The sequence below is a fragment of the Ambystoma mexicanum genome, chromosome 10 (genome assembly GCF_040938575.1).
Source record: "Ambystoma mexicanum isolate Mex_15411 chromosome 10, UKY_AmexF1_1, whole genome shotgun sequence".
Taxonomy (NCBI): domain Eukaryota; kingdom Metazoa; phylum Chordata; class Amphibia; order Caudata; family Ambystomatidae; genus Ambystoma; species Ambystoma mexicanum.
This window is the reverse complement of record NC_090932.1, coordinates 1,472,712,255-1,472,730,610: the sequence shown is the minus strand read 5'-3', so window position 1 is coordinate 1,472,730,610 and position 18,356 is coordinate 1,472,712,255. Positions and strand designations below refer to the sequence as shown.

The following is an 18,356-nucleotide window of genomic DNA, read 5'->3' as shown; positions in this document are numbered from 1 at the left end:
ACGCAGTGTGTTCGATGCGCGGACCCACTTCTGCATCCAAAATGGCTGCCATTTACCTGTCTGTGTGATGACATCATCGCATGCAATGTGATGTCATCTGTGCGGCCGACCAGGAACGCCACAGAATGACCCAAAAGAATATACCACAAAGCCACAATGAGGTTGATGGGCAGTTCAATACAACATGTACCACGCCCAAACTAAAGTCCATCTGGCAAGAAGGAAGGCACTGTTACGCTCACCTGATATCCACGGGGACGCCTGTATGCCCTGGTTGCCGGGTTTCCCCCCAGATGTACTCAACTCGGGATGATGTCTTCTATGGCAGTTGGGCCTGAAAACACAGGAGGACTGGGCTTAGGTTCAGATTTCGTTTCATCCCACCAGCCCCCTGGACTCAACCTGAAGGCCCCCCCTCCTCACCTTGTTATGATGTCTGGCGTGCTCTCCGTCCTGCTTTCTGCGCAGGGGCGCGTAGTTTCTGTGGGTTGAAGCCACCAAGTTTACTTCACTGATGCCAACCCATTCAAGTGTCTTTAAAGAGGTAAGTTCGATTATAGTAGTCTTTGAGGGCTTTTGCTTTCTTGCGGGCTATTAATCTCTTTCCCTGATTGTTTCCCCCTTAGGTATGCAGAGGTTCGCTGGGTGCGCTGCTTGGGTTCGGCTCCTGCTGGGATTTATGGATGCGGAGCGTATGCAGAAAGGTAGGTTCAGCGCGAAGTGCGGCGCGCTAATGTCTTTTTGGGCTAACCTGTATTCTTTATTCCTTTTCAGGTTACGATGGTCTTTCTGGGCGTGCAGTGTTTCCGGAGCAGAACCGGCCAAGATATGCCCAGCCAGGTGAGGAGATTTTGGTTACTGCTGAGTAACCTGTTTAACGTTGTCCCTTTTTCTCTCCTCCCCAGGTGCTTCATTCCGGTGCGAGCGCGATGTCCTGAAGATGCTGCCAACGGGATGGAAGACTGCAAGCAGCTGGGATCGAAGGATGGAAGACTGCAGGTAAGCTGGAACTGCTAATAATGTTCTTTTGTCTCCTCTGCAGGTCCGCGATTCCAGGAACGCCGGGTGCTGGTCTCTGAACACGGTGAGCGTTATGCTGCTGGCTGCAGAATAACGCGAAGCATGTTCTTTAGCTTGGGTGTGGTTTATATAGCCTACCCTGTAAAGTAGTCCAGGTAAAGTAGTCCGGGCTACCACACCCTAAAACACTGCACCGCACAGTCTGGTTCTTAGGGACTAGACTGTGTGGGTGCCTCCATGTTGGCTGCAGGCCTCCATATGAAAAGTAGTCCCTTCAAGTCCCATTCCAAATATGAGCCTGGCGCCAAAGGCGCCAGGACTGACTCCAGGAGAGTCTCCGGTGACAATGCAAGGCCCTTGGGGCCCCAAATGAACCCCGAGCCCTAACCCTACCTGCCATGTGACCATGCTAGTGGGGTTCTGGGTCACTGGTCGTGACAGGCACGCCTTCTTGCCTAAAGATGTTTTTGATTTAACTTTCCCCATTATAGAGTTACATGTGGAAAGTGTTGAACAAGTTTCATCACACAGTAGGAGTAGTAAGAGTCTTAACCTGGCAGGTGAGTATACCAGGAAAGGGACAATTAGTGGTTAGTCCTGGCAGGTGAGTGGACCAGAAAGAAAAGAAGCTGAAGTACTTTAACTGTGGTAGAAGCTTGTGGTTGAAGTAGAAAGTGGAAAAGAACTGCAATTCCGCCCCTGTGTTTTGATGTACTGTTGCCTGAACCATCCTGACTAAAGTAAAACTGTTGAATGATCTATCCTGATTGTGTTTGTTTTGAAGCGGAAATGTAACGTAGTGAAAACTGATTTGTCTCCCGAGGAAGGAATCTTTGTGTTGTTGTCTTTTCAAGCTGATATATGAAGAAAGAGACATTGATTAGCCAAGTGGAAATTGTAAACACTATTATCTGTGTGGACATGGGGAAGTCTCCTTGCCAAGTGGAAATTTTAACTGCTATTAGGTGTGTGGATATGAAGAAGTCTCCTTGCCAAGTGAAGGACACTGTAACGCTCACCTGACTCCCACGGAGGCGCTGGCCTGGTTTGTGCTGCTGTGACCTCTTCTAAGGTGATGCGCAGGGTTCGGAAGACGGACTGGACCAGGCCCCCAAATCTGGCTTGTCTGGCTCGCAGAAGTATCCTTCTGTAGGCGAAAATAGGGGATTAACTGTCTGCGGGGTAATGCAATCGGCCTCCCACTTTCCCCTCTCACCCTCCTCGAAACCCTTCTGTGATTCCTCGTAGCGTCTCGTAGCGTCTCACCTTATGGTCTGGAAGGACGAGCTCTCCATCCTGCTTCTGATGCAGGGGCGCGTTCGTATCCAGTTACTTCACTGGATTTTCGGATTGGTGAGAACCAAACTTGCTTGGCTTCCAGGTACGTTTTTTGATAAGAGGTTCCCCTTGTGTCGATGCATTAATGTACTAATGCTAGTGTCTTTTTCCCCATAGGGGCCGGGGTACGGAATGCCGGGGAACAGGCACCGACCCGAGATGAGAGGTGAAATCCTTGTAGAAATCAGGTAAGTCTCTAATGAGCGTTTTTTGGTAATGTCTTTTCATTCGCTCATTAACGCTGATGTCTCTTTTTCCCCTTGGGGGCCGGGGTCCGGAAATGCCAGGATGCGGCGCGGACCCGAAATGAAGAGGGAATGAATCAACAGGTAAGTCTTAACATGGAGATTTAGCTTTCCTTATTCCCTTCTCTCTCTCACCTTTTGTTCTGGTCTTTTTCTCCCTAGGCGCTGGGGCGTGACTGCGAATCCGGATGATCGCTGCTGAACATGGAGGCGCCCTGTAAAGGTGAGTGGAATGCGGCGCTGCAGCGATCGACGCGATGAGCTTTTAAATAAGTCTTCCTTTTCAGGATTGTCGGTGAGATGTCTCCGGGATGCGGATTTAGCAGGTAAGGACTTTTCCTTCTTCTGTTCTCTTCTTCTCTTCCTTTGCAGGTGATCCAGGATGCTGGCAGGCGTGGCAGAAGTCAGGATGCAGGAGCAGACACGGTGAGCGTCCAGCTGCTAGATGCAGAACAACGCGAAGCACGTGTGGCTGTTCGGGTGGGGTTTAAATAGCCTTGGAAGAAGTTCCAGGTATGTATCCTTCCCTGACCACGCCCGGATGGTAAATTAGTCCCACAGGTAAAGTAGTTCCTTTCAGGCCTCAAGGAGGCTGGGATCCTGCAGCATGGTCTGCATCAGGTAAGTGCACCCAAGCACTCCCATAATGAGCCTGGCGCCTATGGCACCAGGACTGATGACTTTTATGAGCCTGGCGCCATAGGCGCCAGGACACTGTCCAAAGGGCCCCTATATGGGGTTGCTGGGTGCTTCCTTGGGGACTGGATATCCGCTTTCGGGGACGCAGGGCTTGAACCGGCTACCCGGGAGCGGGCATCATGACAGACACATTGGATACAAAGAACTGTATATGCCACTTGACATGTAACTCAACGTAATACCTTTTGAAAGGATCTAGGGTAAGGGGTTCCAACCCTGATCACGAAGAACTCTTGTTTCCTTTATATTGGTACATATGTTGAAGTTGCCAAATAATTCCTGTATGATTTTGTTGTGTGTATTAAGTGTGAGGGACCGACATTTTGGACACTAGGTCATGTGGTTTGACAAGTAGGCAAATCCTTTGTAGGTTAGGGAAAATAGGCATATATCAACACTTTTATTTAATTAATGGCATCTTGTGATAAAACTTCACATATGTGTCAGTCTCCCAAGTCTGACTCCTCAGTGTGTAGACAGTGCAAGGCCCTATTGTACAATGCATCCCTTGAGGGCTGTTGTTCTAATCCTTTTTAATTGGGATAAACGCGAAAGTGCTTTTGGTTCTTGCTGGTTCAACCTACACGTTATAAAAGTCAATGCAGTACTATGTTAATAAATGAAAATATATCCTAAAAGCACACACCTCACGTGTGTGGTTGCTTAGCAAATTCAATCAAATGCAGGCAAAAATACAGGCGTCTAGCACTTTGTGTTTCCTGCTATTCAAAGCACTATAATGCTAATACAACATAAATAATATTTCACTGCTCTTTAAGCGCATAGCACTATATTCTACTGACAGTGCCTTGTCAGGCCTATACTGGGCTTCTCGGCTGGGGGGAATTCCAGCATACCATAGCATCATAGATGTTGCTTTCCTTACCCCGGAGGGCAGAGTGGGTGCAAACAAATGTCACCTGTGAGGCTTGGGAGGTGAACCAACTCTGCAACACCCACCCTAGGGATCAAGGCAAGTGGGGCCTCATCAGGAGAGTAAAGCTGCACACACTATTGCCTACATGGAGTGCTCTCAAATATCAAACCTTTACATATCAAGACTGGGGCGACGAAACTCCTCAGATGCCATTATCTTACAGAAAAGAACATATAGAACACGTTGAATAGTGTGCACTAAATGAACCAGAAGGAGAGAGGACCGAGAATGAAGAACACAGACGTCGGCCCAGGAAAGACCAGAGCTGTGAAACACCTGCAGGAAGCAGAAACCAGGACGCCTGTGAGTTTCAAACTTGCTCGATATTGCAGAGCACAAGGCCAGAGCAATGGTGAACCTGAAGAGCAAGAACGCAACGGGGCAGGAGCCGGGGAAAGGTGGTGGCTAGACCACGAAGGAGGATCTGTGGTGGACCGCTAATGTGAAGCCACAGGGTGTCCAGTTAGTCATCCGTACACATGGACTTTGCGGGCAGACGAGAGACCATGAGTTAAGGAGAGACAGGGAGGAAGTAAATGCCAATGAAAAGAAAGCGCTGCGGTCCAGGACCAGTGTGAAGGATCCAGAGGTACACTACTCCAGAAGTGAAGGTAACCAGATGGCAGCAGTTACAGGTGGCCTCGAGGAGGGAATCATTATACCGTACAGCCAACTCGTCTCAGTAGCAGTCAGACAAAGAAGTGAGCTTAAAACGTGATAATACCAAATAGTGAATTATTGAAAAGCTGCATAAAGAGAGCGAAGAACCAGTGATAACAATACCCTGGGAAAAGAGGAAAAAGGCAAAGTTTGACTTGATCCCCATGAACCTAAAATGTGATAACACATTGGCCACCAGGGGGGCATAGAGATATAGAAGTCTCTACATGCTGCTCCTCACCCAAGGGCCAAATTATATCCAGAGCCCCCCCCGCCCGAGAAGCCCCCATTTGAGGAAGCAGCCTGTATCCAGAGCCCCCGAAGTGCCCATCAAGCAGGTGAACCTGCCAGTGAAATCCCAGAGTCTCCAGACCAGGGAGGCCCGAGAAACGAGCCAAGTCTGTGGCAGTGGGACATGCCTAGCCTCCGAGCCGCTTCAGAGGACCGAGGAGCACAACCTAGAGCGTGCATGCCGTGGGCGGCCTAGAGGCTGTGATCCCTGCAGCAGGTCCAATATGGTTCTGGGAGCCCCTGGGGCCAGGCCTCCGACCCTCCACTCCACCCCACTCCCCTCCCTGGAGTGGAGCGTGGTCAAGGACCCGTTAGGTAGAAGAAAACGGAGGAAGCAGAATAGAGGACACCCCCCACCCCCATGATTGCAGAACGGTGCAGGAACCACTCCAAGCTCCATCCCTACCCATCACTAACTGGTGATCCCTACCAGCAGAGGAAGCGCCCCCCCCCTTGACTGCGGCCAGGTAGCCCCCTTGGTCTTTGTGGAACCATTAGGGGGCCCAAAAAAAAAACTGTTGCACAAAGGGCCCCGGTGAACAGGGGAATACGTACAATACCCCCTGGCCTGACCCCAACACTCACCTGAGTGGAACCCCCAACCTGAGGCCTAGTAACCCAGAAATCACTCGCCCACCTATGAGTTGGGCAGCCTTGCTGTGAAAATTCTAATCCGACCAGGCGCTCCTCCAACACAGGAAATCATGCCTGCCACTTCTGCGCCGGACCCTAAGGAGGCCCAGTCGATGAGCAAGGGCATTGCAGTGCTTCTTGAAGAAAGAAAAGCCTTTAGGGTGGACATTAGCAAAAGACTGGATGGGCTGGACGAAAAAGTAGACCGCAAGGATGACCGTATCCAGGGCCTCGAAGCAAACCAATCCTCTGTGGACCTATTAGAAATCTAAATCGATATGAGACTCTCTGAGCTGGAGAGAAAGGAATAGAAGTGCACGCTGAAAATTGACTATTTTGAAAATCGTGAACGCTGCAACAACCTAAGGTTTTTCGGGTTTCCGGAGCAAGAAGGAGAAACACAGATAGACATCACGAAGGCCATAAATGGGGTTGTTGGAAAGCTCTTCAATTAAGGAAACACCAATGAACCCACCATTGACGGAGCGCATAGAGCGGGGAGGAGCTGCAGGGGTCCAAGATCAGTGTTGGTAAGATTCCATTACTTTGCAGAGAAATCAAAGATTCTGGAAATGGCAAGAAAAAGAGGCCTGATAGAATGACTGCCTTGCAGGTGACTGTATTCCAGGACCTGTCGACCTTCGCCCTGAACTGGAGGAGACTGTGCACCTGTGGCTTAGCTCCAAAGGAGTGCATTATAGGTGGGGGTTTTCCTTCTTTCTAGCCTTCCAGTATGATGGATTTAAATACAGTCTCATAATGGAAGACGAAATAAGCAGAGTGACTCAGGAACTGTTAGGCGACTCGGCCCCAATGGCCACATCAGAGTCGCGAGGTGGAAGAGCGGAGTGAACCCCAGAAGTACAATGGATTTGTGGACAGATGCCGTGTTCGTGGCCATCGGAAATTCAAGAAGTTAAACCTGGTGTCGCCCCCGCAGTCCAGAGAATAGGGCTAAGTATTTGATGAGTCCATGGGAGGGAATCATGAGGTGACACCCAACTGGGCCCCGGGGTTCTCTGGAGCCTATAACGCTTTCAAACCACTAAGGCAGAACAGTCAGTGTTTGATACTGAAGTGGCCAGAGGGTTACTTGGGCCTCCTGTTATGAGGCGGCGTTCCTGTGGGCCAAATCTTGTAGAGTATTGGTTTTTGACTACAGGGGGGGAGGGAGAGGTGGGGTTTACGGCCAACTACTGCTGGCTCAATGGGGGGGGGCTCAGAGGTGCCATATAGGAATTTTCAAGCCAGAGGGCGGGGTAGACAATGGTGGTCTGGCCCAGCGACGTATTAGATGTCGCAGGTTGTCCAGGGAATCCACCACAGAAGTGATCCCGTGATCGGATCATGACCTGGTGAGAGTTAGAATTGGTGAATTTCCCCCCGCGAACCACGAGTCTAGGTGGTCATGCAATGACCATTTGCTGCGGGATAAAGAACTAGCCCCGGTACTGCTGAAGGCTATCGGGGAGTTTTTTTACTTAACGACAACAGGGAAGTTGTGATCCCAGTGCTTGGGGAAGCCTTCAAGGCCCCGATTTGGGGAGTCCTGATAGGAATGGGGGCCAAGAGAAAGAGAGAAAGGTCAGCGGAGGAGAGGGACCTGAGGGGGAAAAATTGAGTCTTTGCAGCCATGAGGGAAACTAAAATCCCAGATGTTCCCAGGGGAATGGGCTAAACTACAGGAATACAAAGCAAAACTTAAAGCCCTCATGGTTGGCCAAACTGAGAGAAAACTGGCATTCCTAAAGCAGAAATATATGGAAAAAGGGGAACAGGCCAATAAAATACTGGCATGAGGGTTAAGAGAGCAGAGAAACAGTAGAAGGGTGGACGTGATCCGCACGATAAGAGGTGAAAAGATTCTTGAGGACCCCCAGATAGCTGGGGAGTTTCGGGTGTATTACGAGAACCTCTATACCTCAGAATACAAGGGGTACGGGACCAATGTAGACCGGTTCCTGAACTCCCTCCCGAGTCTCCCCCCGTTAAAAGCTGAAGCCCTGGAAGCTCCCATTACGAACAGGAAGTGATAGACACTATTAGTAGCATGAGGGGGGTATGACGCTGAGAGAAGACTGCTTTACTGTCTGCGTCTTTAAAAGATTTAGCTCCACCCTGGCCCCATTCATGACCAAGCACTTCAAAAATGCAATGGAAACGTGCTCCCTTCCAAAGTCCATGCTCTCAGCTTTGATAGTAGTTATTCCAAAGGAAGGGAAAGGTGCCAATCTATAGACTCATCTCCCTGCTGAACATCACCGTTAACATTATGGCAAAAGTGCTGGCCAATAGACTCTGTCTCCATGTACCAGCGAAGTCATCAGGTGACTAAGTGGGGTTTATCCCGGGACGACAGGGAGCCGACAATGTAAGCTAATCAATAAACCTGATGCACAAATCAAAACGCAAGGGCCTTGAGGCATATTTGATTTCCATAGACTCAGAGAAGGCCTTTGAACAAGTTGAGTGGGGGTACATGGGAAAGGTCCTACAGAAGATGGGGTTTGGTAGGAACTTTAGGCAGTGGATCTCAGCTCTATACAATGACCCCAGAGCAAATGTAGCAGTGAATGGCACTATTTCATCCCTTCTCCATCTCACCAGAGGGACGAGACAAAGCTACTGTCTCACCCTTGCTGTATGCCCTGGCCATGGTGCCCCTAGCAATTGCTATTAGGGAAAACCAAGGGATAATGGGAATCTGGTGTGGGGTTGTGGACTTTAAACTCTCCTTGTTTGCTGATGACATCCTTTGCTATGTGACGAATTTAGCAAAATCCCTCCCTGAACTCCTAAACCAGATAAATCTGTTTGCCAGGTTCTCGGGCCTGAAAATTAACCTCCCCAAGTCTAATGTGATGCCCATCGGAATGGACGACTCGGCAACCAGAGGTAAGAAAACTGTAGGTGGGATGAGAGTTGAGAGCTCGTCCTCACTGTTCCTGGGCATTCACCTCCCTAGAGCCCTGATGAAACTGGTAGAGCTCAATTACACTCCCATTCTAGAAAAAATAATGCTGGACCTCCTGTGCTGGGCTCCCCTCACACTATCCTGGTTTGGGCGAATGGTATCCGTGAAAATGAACGTTCTCCCCTGCCTCCTATATTTGTTCACGTCCCTACTCTCCCCGCCCAGAAACATTCTTTTCGAAACTAGAAACCATGGTGAATCAGTTTATGTGGAAGGGGAAGCGGCCCAGAATTAGACATGCTACTCTGACTCTCCCCAGAGACTTTGGCGGTTTCAGCCTTCCCGACTTCAATCAGTACCATAAGGCAGCACAATTGCGAGTTATGCTAGAGCATCTATGAGACGATCTAGGTGCCTACTGGATGTATTTTGAAGACATACATGCCCATCCTAAAAAAATCAGGGACCTGTTGTGGGCACCAAGCAGTGCGATTCCTACACATATCAAGACCCACCCAACCCTCTCTGGTCTATGGGGCTTGTGGAAAAAGGGCTTAGGGAATGACCCCCTCTCCTCCTGCCCATCGCCCCTGAGCTCACTGTGGGGTGACCCACTGGATTTGGGAAACAAGGGCTTCCGACGAACGCAGGTGTGGTCAACAGGGACCTTGAGAGAGTAGCCCAACTATTCAGGTGGAACCGCTTCGAGTATGAGGCCCTGACTGAGGCCCTGGGAACGAAATTATTGAATGTCTTTGAATACCTGAACCAGAAGGGTATTATAACCGACCTTAAATGGCACTCTAAAATCTCCTGCACCCTCATGCTCTTTGAGAAAATGCTTTGCGAGTCCACAGCGAGGAAGGGAACGCTGTCCAAAATGCATAGGGTGCTGATCCCGGCAGAACTGGGAGGAGGGCAGAAGTTCAAACAATTGCGGGAGGCAAAGTCTGGGGGGGAGATATCTGATGATGCCTGGGGGAGAATGTACAAGTTAATGTTTGCCGGCAACCTTTACACCTCGGCTATGCAGCACCATTTTAAAATCCTACACTGTTGGCACTTGCCTCCCTTGAGGCTGTCCAAGATGTTTGCGGGATACTCCCCATTCTGCCCAAGGGAGTGAGGGCAGCCAGGATCATGGTACCACATGTGGTGGGAGTGTCTGAAGGTACAGCTATGCTGGGCAGAAGTCCGCAGTTAGAGTAAAGAGTTGGTCATAGTAGCTTCCACCTTGTGCCCCCTCCAGGTGTTGCTGGGCGTCCCTGCTGCTGACACTGATACCCCGAGGTTGCTGAAAATGGAGTCTATGCTAAGAGCGGGGAGGGTAGCGCTAGCCCCGAAATGGAAAGACAAAACTACACCAACTAAGAGTGAACTATCAACAAAACTGTGACATATTCACGTACAAGAAACTGGCTGCAATGGTAAATGACAAGATGCAAATCTTTTCGATTGAGTAGGGAATTTTTATGTTCAAATGGGGGAGTGGAAACCAGAATCTCTGAGACTATTTGAAACAGTGGGGTCGTTCTACCTTCAGTATTCCCTTGTTGAACAGGACCTCTAACGAGCCGGGGAACTATACGCAGAACCTGCACCGCCAAGAATGTCTGAACTCTCTGATGGGATTACCTGCTTCAGTGTCCCGTTGGGCGAAACGTTATGGTAGTACATGTGAGGGGGGTGGGAATAATGAAGGTTGTTGATGTTTATCGAGCATGATTGAATTGCCTTATAAAAATGCAATAAACATCAAAGCAAAAAAAAAATGTGATAACACAAAAGAGTGAACTATTGAAAAGCTGAATAAAGAAAGAGAAGTCCCAATGATAATACCCTGGGAAATGGGGAATGTAATACAGCAGATACATAGCCAAATAGACCAAAGTGAACTGAGCTATAATAGACCAGTTGGGAAAGCCTACCTGAGCAACAACTGTATCCAATGGTAAGCTGAGAACCACAACCTGGAGTGTAAAATGTGTAGGAGTTCCCCAAAGGGGATTCCCAAAGAGGAAGGAAAACTCACCAGCCCATCTGAAGAATTACAGACAAAGATCCAAGGAATCACGAGAAACTATTTAAAGATCATTTACTAATCAAGACCCCTACAGACTGGTACTAGAAGTATCCTAAGGAGAAGGGAGCCATTCTCTGACCCTAGATTAGTTTGGGTAGTGGTAGGGACAGTTAGGGTAGTTTTGGACACCAGATTATTTATTTGGACTTTCATGAAGGACTGATGAGCACCTTAATTAGTAAGAGGCGCAGGGACCACCCATAACCATAGGGAAAGGAAGACCTTATAATTCTTCCTTTAATAAAATATTGTGTACCATGTCCTCTGAGTGTCTGTGTCCTTCTTCTGATTCGCCACAGATATCTTACCAGCAGAAACCTCTCCCCCCATTGGGGTGCTGGTCTGACTGAAGTTATTCTAGCCCAGCAGCTAAGGGTTGTCTTTCTCTGCTTTAGCAGAAAACGGTGCTGTCTCCCTCTCTCACACTCTCTGGATCACTGGCTCCCGGCAGTGACTGTGATACAAATATTGGCTTACTAGCTTCTCTTACGTGCACTCCCAAGTTTCTGACAGGCCTGGGGTTAGAGTCCTCAGCTGGCTAGTAGCAAATATTCCCTACTATGCAATTTCTAGCCCTTTCCCAGAATCTGGCTACAGCAGACAACAGGCGTTCTGCAGCATATTATTTTCTTGTCTTTTTGACTTGTGTCTAGGATTGAGCTATAGCTCTCACTAAACTGTGGCTTCTTGTGCTCTCTTACTCTTTTCATACCACCTTTCTGGCTTGCCGTCCTAACTCCCCAAAGGTCTGTTTCCCACTGCACTTTTTTTACACTCCTACATACCCCCTAAAGCACCTAATAATGTGGGGCATCAGTCAGGGGATCTATCTATCTAGGGTGCCTTATGTTATTGGGGGGGGGGATTCCTTCTTTCTTTCCCTCTACCTAGTGTGTCTACATCCTGAGAGCATGACCACAGCTGCATGGGATTGTCTTCCCTCAATACGTCTTGTCACCCATTTATTTCCCTGAATACAGGCTGGGGGCTTAAAACCGCAGTCTTGACATCTTCTGTTTGGGTGGCAGCTTTCTCAGTGTTGCATGACTCTGGGCACTTCTATTTCTCTCCTTGTCCAGCAAATCTGGGTTTGTGGGCACCCATGCCTTCTGCTAACAGATGTCCAATGAGTGCCCCCCTGAATATCGTGGTGTAGCTCTTGAGCTGCCCACGAGTTTGTCATAATACCACTTTTTGGTTATATGTGATTTTACCAAAGTAAAATTCTGAATGGTAAGTTTTACTGAGGTAAACAATACCAAAACCTTTTTTTGTATTTGGGCGTCCTCTGTTTTCCTACCCTTTTAACCCCTTACCCCACTACCATATATATTGTTATTTAAAATGTTCTGTATTTTTTACTTCGATAAAACCACTCTGAATTTCATTCGGTAAAATGACTGGGTACCCACTTTTCCCCAGCAACCAATACCTCACCTTGCACACTCCTTCAGCAATTCTCCTCCAAGTTCCTTTACACAGTCTTTCCTCTGCCTGGTCTCTTGGTCCACCTTCTCCTCCTTTGAGCTAACCCGAATAACCTAGACCTGTTTCCTGCCCCCTCTTTTGTTCTCCCTCCGTTTCTCTCTATTGGCTCTCTCCCTCACCGGGTTCTCCGGGCAACATCCAGCTGTCGTTTTCCGAAGGGAGGTTTACAGGCAAGAAAACATACAAAATGTGTGTTAAGTGCCAGCCTGCTGCATTCAATGTCCCGGTTCGTGTGAGGGCTTTCCAGATGGTTTGAGGTGCCGGCTTTGAGATGGGGCCACACAGACCCCTCGCAGGTGAGTACAATGTCTCTGTGGGTGAGCATGTGAACATTTCTGGAGCGCTCTGCACACTTTTTCTTGCTGTCCTGGTGTGGGTTGCATAGCGTCTCAGCTTCAATAGGATGCTGAGCAGGTGCCTCTGTGTCCCGTCTGTTCTTTGCTGTATTTCTCCTGGTCGGGATGTTTGCTTCCAGTGCTGGGGCTGTTGGTTGTTGAAGTCCTAGTGCAGAAACTGAAAAAAACAGGCCAGAAATGGACAGTACAGGTATTGGGTGATCGACAGTTATACTCCATTCAAACGGGCAGTCAACTGCAAAAGGGACTGGACTGGGGCCCTACCAACTCCCACACCCCTCCTCTGAGGCAGGACTAACTGTGGGAATCCCCATGGCAGTCCACCCATCCCAGGCTGAGAGGGGCCCCCATCTACTCTTCACAGGGTCATTGTCACTCCCGTTCAATAGCCGAGACCGGGGCATGAAAAGACCTGTGTTTTCACCCATATAATGCATGCAATGATTAACCACTGGAGAGTTCCCATCCCTATATGGGTACATACTGCTCTGTTGCCCCTGATGACATTTAGGAGAATGGTTGGAGAGGTGTAAACCCCTACCCCCCACCCCCCCATATATCAGCTCGGAGGGTCAGATTGCATTTCAGGCTGCTTCTCTCTGGACCTCAGTGTCTCCCACTACTCTCCAACAGCTCCACCTAATGTGACTCCATCACAAAAAAATGACCGTACATTGTTTACACGCAGAGGTGCATTTTAGCACTCGAAGGTTCAAGTTGTGAGTACTTTGGTGTTTAAAAAATAAAATAAGAAAGGAGTGTTATTTTGTTGTGTATTATAATAAGAATGTAAGTAAAGACGGCAGACCATGCAACCCCGGTCCGGGTTCGCATGGGGGGAGTGTTAGGGAGAATTCTCTGTTTAGGCTGAATTTCCCTACCTAGTGAGTCCCCCAGCAGCTTTGCTGGATTTCTGGGGTTTCTTTTTTTTTTCTCCTGCCAAGAGTGGGACTCTTTTACCCCCACTCTTGGACATGTTGAAGTGTGTTTTCTTGGTTAAACCTTGTGTTGAATGGGCTATGGGGTCTTTTACTCCATAGGGCCTCATGTATTTTTGTGATGTGGGTTACACAGCACCCTCTGTGCCGTGACCCAGGGGTGTCCTAGGGACTCCCCAACATAGACTCCATACCCTGGGACTGACTACTGTCTCCCAGGGCATGTAAAGTCACCAAAGACTTTGCTAGTCTTGAATCCTGAACAGAACCAGTACAAACCATCATATTGTGGACGTACCGGCTGGGGCAATTCGATTGCCCCAGGGTCTGTTAGTCGAGGGGGCACGTCTCCGTCCCCCCTGATCGAGTTTTGGCTGGTGGCAGTGGAAACTACGTTTTATATTCGACCGCGAATATTTTCCTATGGGATTTCCCATTGTTTTAGGCTAACACATTTAATTATTTATTTACGGTAGCCTTAAACGTACCGCCGGATTATATATTTATTATTATAACTCCGGTTGGGACTTTTTGCCAAAACTTGATTCTAAAATGGCGTTGGCGTTCGCCTCTGTAACTCTGACCCAAAGTGGAGCCCTTTGTTCCACTTTTGGCGGGCTTCTCCACAGAAGCCCTCCAAAGTGGTGCCACTCTGTCTGGGGTACTTAGGAGGGGTGGAGGGGGATTTAGGCACCCTGGACTGAGTTACCTTGGTAACTCAAGTCGCACTCCGTCCTGATTGGCCCAAGTGGTGAGCCGGCCGGCTCACCACTTAGCATGTTTGAGTGACAGCTAGGCTGGGTGAATGGGGGTTTGCTGCATAAAAGCAGGGCTTTGGGGACTGGAACTTTAGAAGTCGCCACAGGACCAAGAATCCGACGAGGGAAGAGCTGAGCCGACCTGCTTCGACGACACCACCCGGTGGAGCCCTGCTGAACCGTCTCACCACTTTTCCCGACGACCGAGGAGAACTCTTAACGGAGTGGCTCCTTCCCTTGACTGGTGGGGACAACCAGTTTTCGCCTTCTTTTCGCTTCTCGAGGTATCTCGTGGCCGCCTTGCCAGTGCCAAGCACCCCGGCAACCGGAACCCCACCACTTTTTACCCCAACCACGAAAGTCGGTACGACCCTTTGACCGGAGGACTCCGCGGCTGGTTTCTTCCCGGGCAGTGCAACGACCTCCTTCTTCTGCTCTTCTGCGAGAACTTCTTCTCCCCTGACCGACGTCGAGCCTTGCTGCCACTGCCTGGAACAACTGCCACCGCTGGAGGATCCTTTCCGCTTAAGGTACCGGGTTCCGCCTGGCCTCCCTTGCCACCGACTGTACGGGGTAGATTTAGCCCCCGGCTTTCGAACCTGGGAGTGCCTGGAATACCCTGGCTAAACTTCTAAGCCACTCTAAACTCTTTCTAACTCTTTGCAAGACTTTGAATCCCTAATAACAGTGTGATCTTGGGCACATTTTCGCTCCGGCTACTCTAAGAGTGGGCCCTGCCTAGTGACTTTTGCTCACCTGTGACTTTGTGCTTCTTTGAGCCTATTGCAAGTGTTCTGAACCTTAGAGTGGAGTGTTTAACCCATTTCTGTTTCTTTTTACCCCTTCCTTGAACCTACTAGAGTGTCATCTAACGTTAAGCGCTCACCTCTGTTTTAATTATGTGGAGTTAACTTAGAGTTGTCTAGATAGGAGTAAGGGTTGAAACTGCTTTCATTATAACTGTGTTTTAAGTGTTTTTACTATACTTTGCTAGAGTGTTTTCAAATTATGTGTTCTTAAAAAAATAAATAACTATATACTTTTGGAACCAAGCTCTGGTCAGTGTTTGCTTGTGCTATTGTGTCTGAGTACATACTGTGTATACTTTGCATACTGCCTAACTCTTCTTGAGGGAAGTCTGACTGCTCAGCCACAGCTACCAGGTAAATCTGGGTGGTACAGACTGCTACCAAGTGGGTTTACTGCTATACCTGTAGTCTTAAATCTTTTGCAGTGCTCCCCAAGGGAACTGCACAGGTTTCTGCCTAACAGGGAGGAGGGAATGGGAAGTTATTGTGGATATATAACTGATTGCTATGTGGATGATGCTGTTTGTATAAGTTTTTTTTGAAAAATCAATAAATATATTTATAAAAAAAAAAAAAGAATGTAAGTAAAGACCACCTGAACAACAGGAATATAAATCTAGAACTATAAATAGTACACCTTTTTGTAATGAAAGGCCGGTTTGTTTGACCACTCTGGATTTTGAAACTAGGTTAATATGTTGCGATGCTTATGATCTCCTTTTCATATTTCAGCATGCTGTAGACATACGTGAGGAGATGCCGGATCAAACCGCCAAAAGAATGCTGATCCTACTAGGAATTCTGAAGTATAAACCTCCAGGAAATACTGGCGACATGTATGTACTAGATCGGCCACTTGCTCTATAGATTGTATTCAACTTGGCAGGGATCTGTTTAAAACTCCCATGCACAGCTTCTATAAGACAGCATAATGTGCCCAACCAGTGGTCGAGGTGGGCGGGAGTGGTGCTCCTACACTTTTATTTTAAAAAGAAAGCGTTTCGGAATGGTTCCGTTTTTAAAATTAAGTTTCAGAAGAAGTTGAACTTGCACTTCAGCGCACTGTACTGAACATTCCTTTCAACAGCAGGTGTTTGTTTTGGGGTTCGGATTGCGCTTGGGAGGGGCCGTGTCAATGGGGTTTGTGGGGAGTGGGGGCAGGCAAGCAGGGAACTTAGTTCTGCTACTACTTTAAGTACACTTCGAGCACTGGCCCAGTCTGATGTTCTTGCAAGGCTAGTGCTGCCTATTCAAGTCCACTTTTAGAAACCTGGTGCGCGTGACCCCAAAAAGTAGGCCCATAGCTCTCAAACACTAGAAAATAGCATGACCTGTGTAAATCTTGGGAAGATGCCTGATTTCTTGCAAATGTTACTGAAACATTGCCTCCTTTCCATTACCACGTCACCCTTTTGCCTCGTTGCACTACTTGCTATCTGCGAGTGAGCCAGTCTCTGGGAGAAAATACTTGTGCTTTTGAAGAAGGACGTGGCCAAATTGTTCGCCACCTACAGTGACGTCTGGTGATTATTTTTCATTGGGGGGGACATACATATTTCCCATTAATTTCCACAAGCAGTTAAGCATAGCGAGGGTGCCATAGCCAACCTACTGAGATTCTGGGTGTTCTTCCTCTGAGAATATTTTTTTAAAAAAATAATCAGTTACAATGGTGCTTTCTACAGATTGCTTTCTGTGAACAACTGGGTAGAATGGCATACCGTTTATAATTAGGTTTGTAGGGTAACGCATGAAAAAATAAATCCAATAGATGTCCGGTCACCAACAGTACACAGGAACATTTTCATGATGTCTTTGTCCACAATATATGGCAGGATTCTGCCACTGTACGAAGACCTTTTTTTCACTCTGCCTGTGCCCATTAATGCCACTGTGAGAAAACATATATCCTTCCTGGATGTGTCTTGGGGTAACAATTTCAAGTGAAAGCTAATAGGAAAACAGAAAAAGGCACTTTCCCCTTCAATGTCCTACCTACAAACGGCTCCCCATTTCTTACTCACCAAGGGTCAATCTCCACTTGCGAATGGCTAGTGGTGAGTGCAACCAAATATGCTTCACCTAATGTGACTAAGCCACAAGCAAGTTAATGTACATAGTTTCCCCACAGAGGTTAAGGTTCAAGTTGTGATTACTTTGGTGTAAAAATAATACGAAGGGGGGTGTTATTTTGTTGTATATTAAAATAAAAATGTAAGTAAAGACTACATATTCCCACATAGGAAGACTCATGTTGGCTTTTCCCACAATGCATTAATGCCACTGTATGAAAATGTGTCCATGCTGTCAGAGCCACTGCTTCTGGAGATAAACTGCTTCTGGAGATAAAATGGACGGCATGTGATGGAAGGCCAATTCAACTAGTGGTGGGAATTACTCACAAAATAATAGCTCCTGGCGACCGTTAAGGAAGATGCAACGCTGAAGCCTTGGCACAGATTGTTTCTTTTTGTTTAAATTTTCCTCGAGTGTCATTCTCAATGAAATAACTTGTTGCTAAAAGCGTTTAAAAAGCGGGTTGTTTGCAAGGGTGAGAGGCAGAGCAGGCTGTGTGGGATTCAAAATGTAATAAAAATCTTACCACCGAGCACTTATTTCACTCACTTCTTGCATTACCTCCGGTCGGAACTCACACTTGGTCATTTTTGTGTTCTTGAAAGAATCATTTGGCCTCGAAGGGCTTCATTTCCCTGCCTAGTCACTGCACTGTCCATGGGGGAGAATGAAACCTGGGCTCTGTGGGGCATAACCAGCCCTTCCAAAGCAAGTATTGTACACGTTGTTTTCCCATATCCATTTTCCCCCTGCTGTAGCAATCCCTGGCTCTTCACCTCCCCCCCCCCACCTACACATATACACTGCATTCATTCACATGCATACATATTCACACACTGGGAATGTGTGTGTGTGTGTGTGTATATATATATATATATATATATATATATATATTTCTGAGGCTTGTGGAAATTTAGTGGTAGTCGCAGAGTATTACATGATTTGTTTTTGAAACTAGAAAAGGGACGTCGACTGGGAGTGTTAGTATTACTATCCCTAGTGTGACATTTTCTGTACCCGTGGTCCTTCATGCATCAAGGCCCCTCAGATTGTTTTTTTCCACCATCGTGGTTGGTTGATAGTTTGCAGAGTTCTTCTGGCTAACGCCATT

At 47.8% G+C, this 18,356-nt stretch overlaps 1 protein-coding gene across 1 annotated transcript in view; it reads left to right on the top strand.

The window, feature by feature from the left end:
* Positions 1 to 18,356, top strand: part of IFT81 (intraflagellar transport 81) — a 1,594,755-nt gene that overhangs the window by 140,909 nt on the left and 1,435,490 nt on the right. Inside the window, exon 3 of the mRNA XM_069619559.1 lies at positions 15,902 to 16,005. Within this exon, the coding sequence (XP_069475660.1) occupies positions 15,902 to 16,005 (104 nt within the window). The remainder of the gene's footprint in view (positions 1 to 15,901; positions 16,006 to 18,356) is intronic.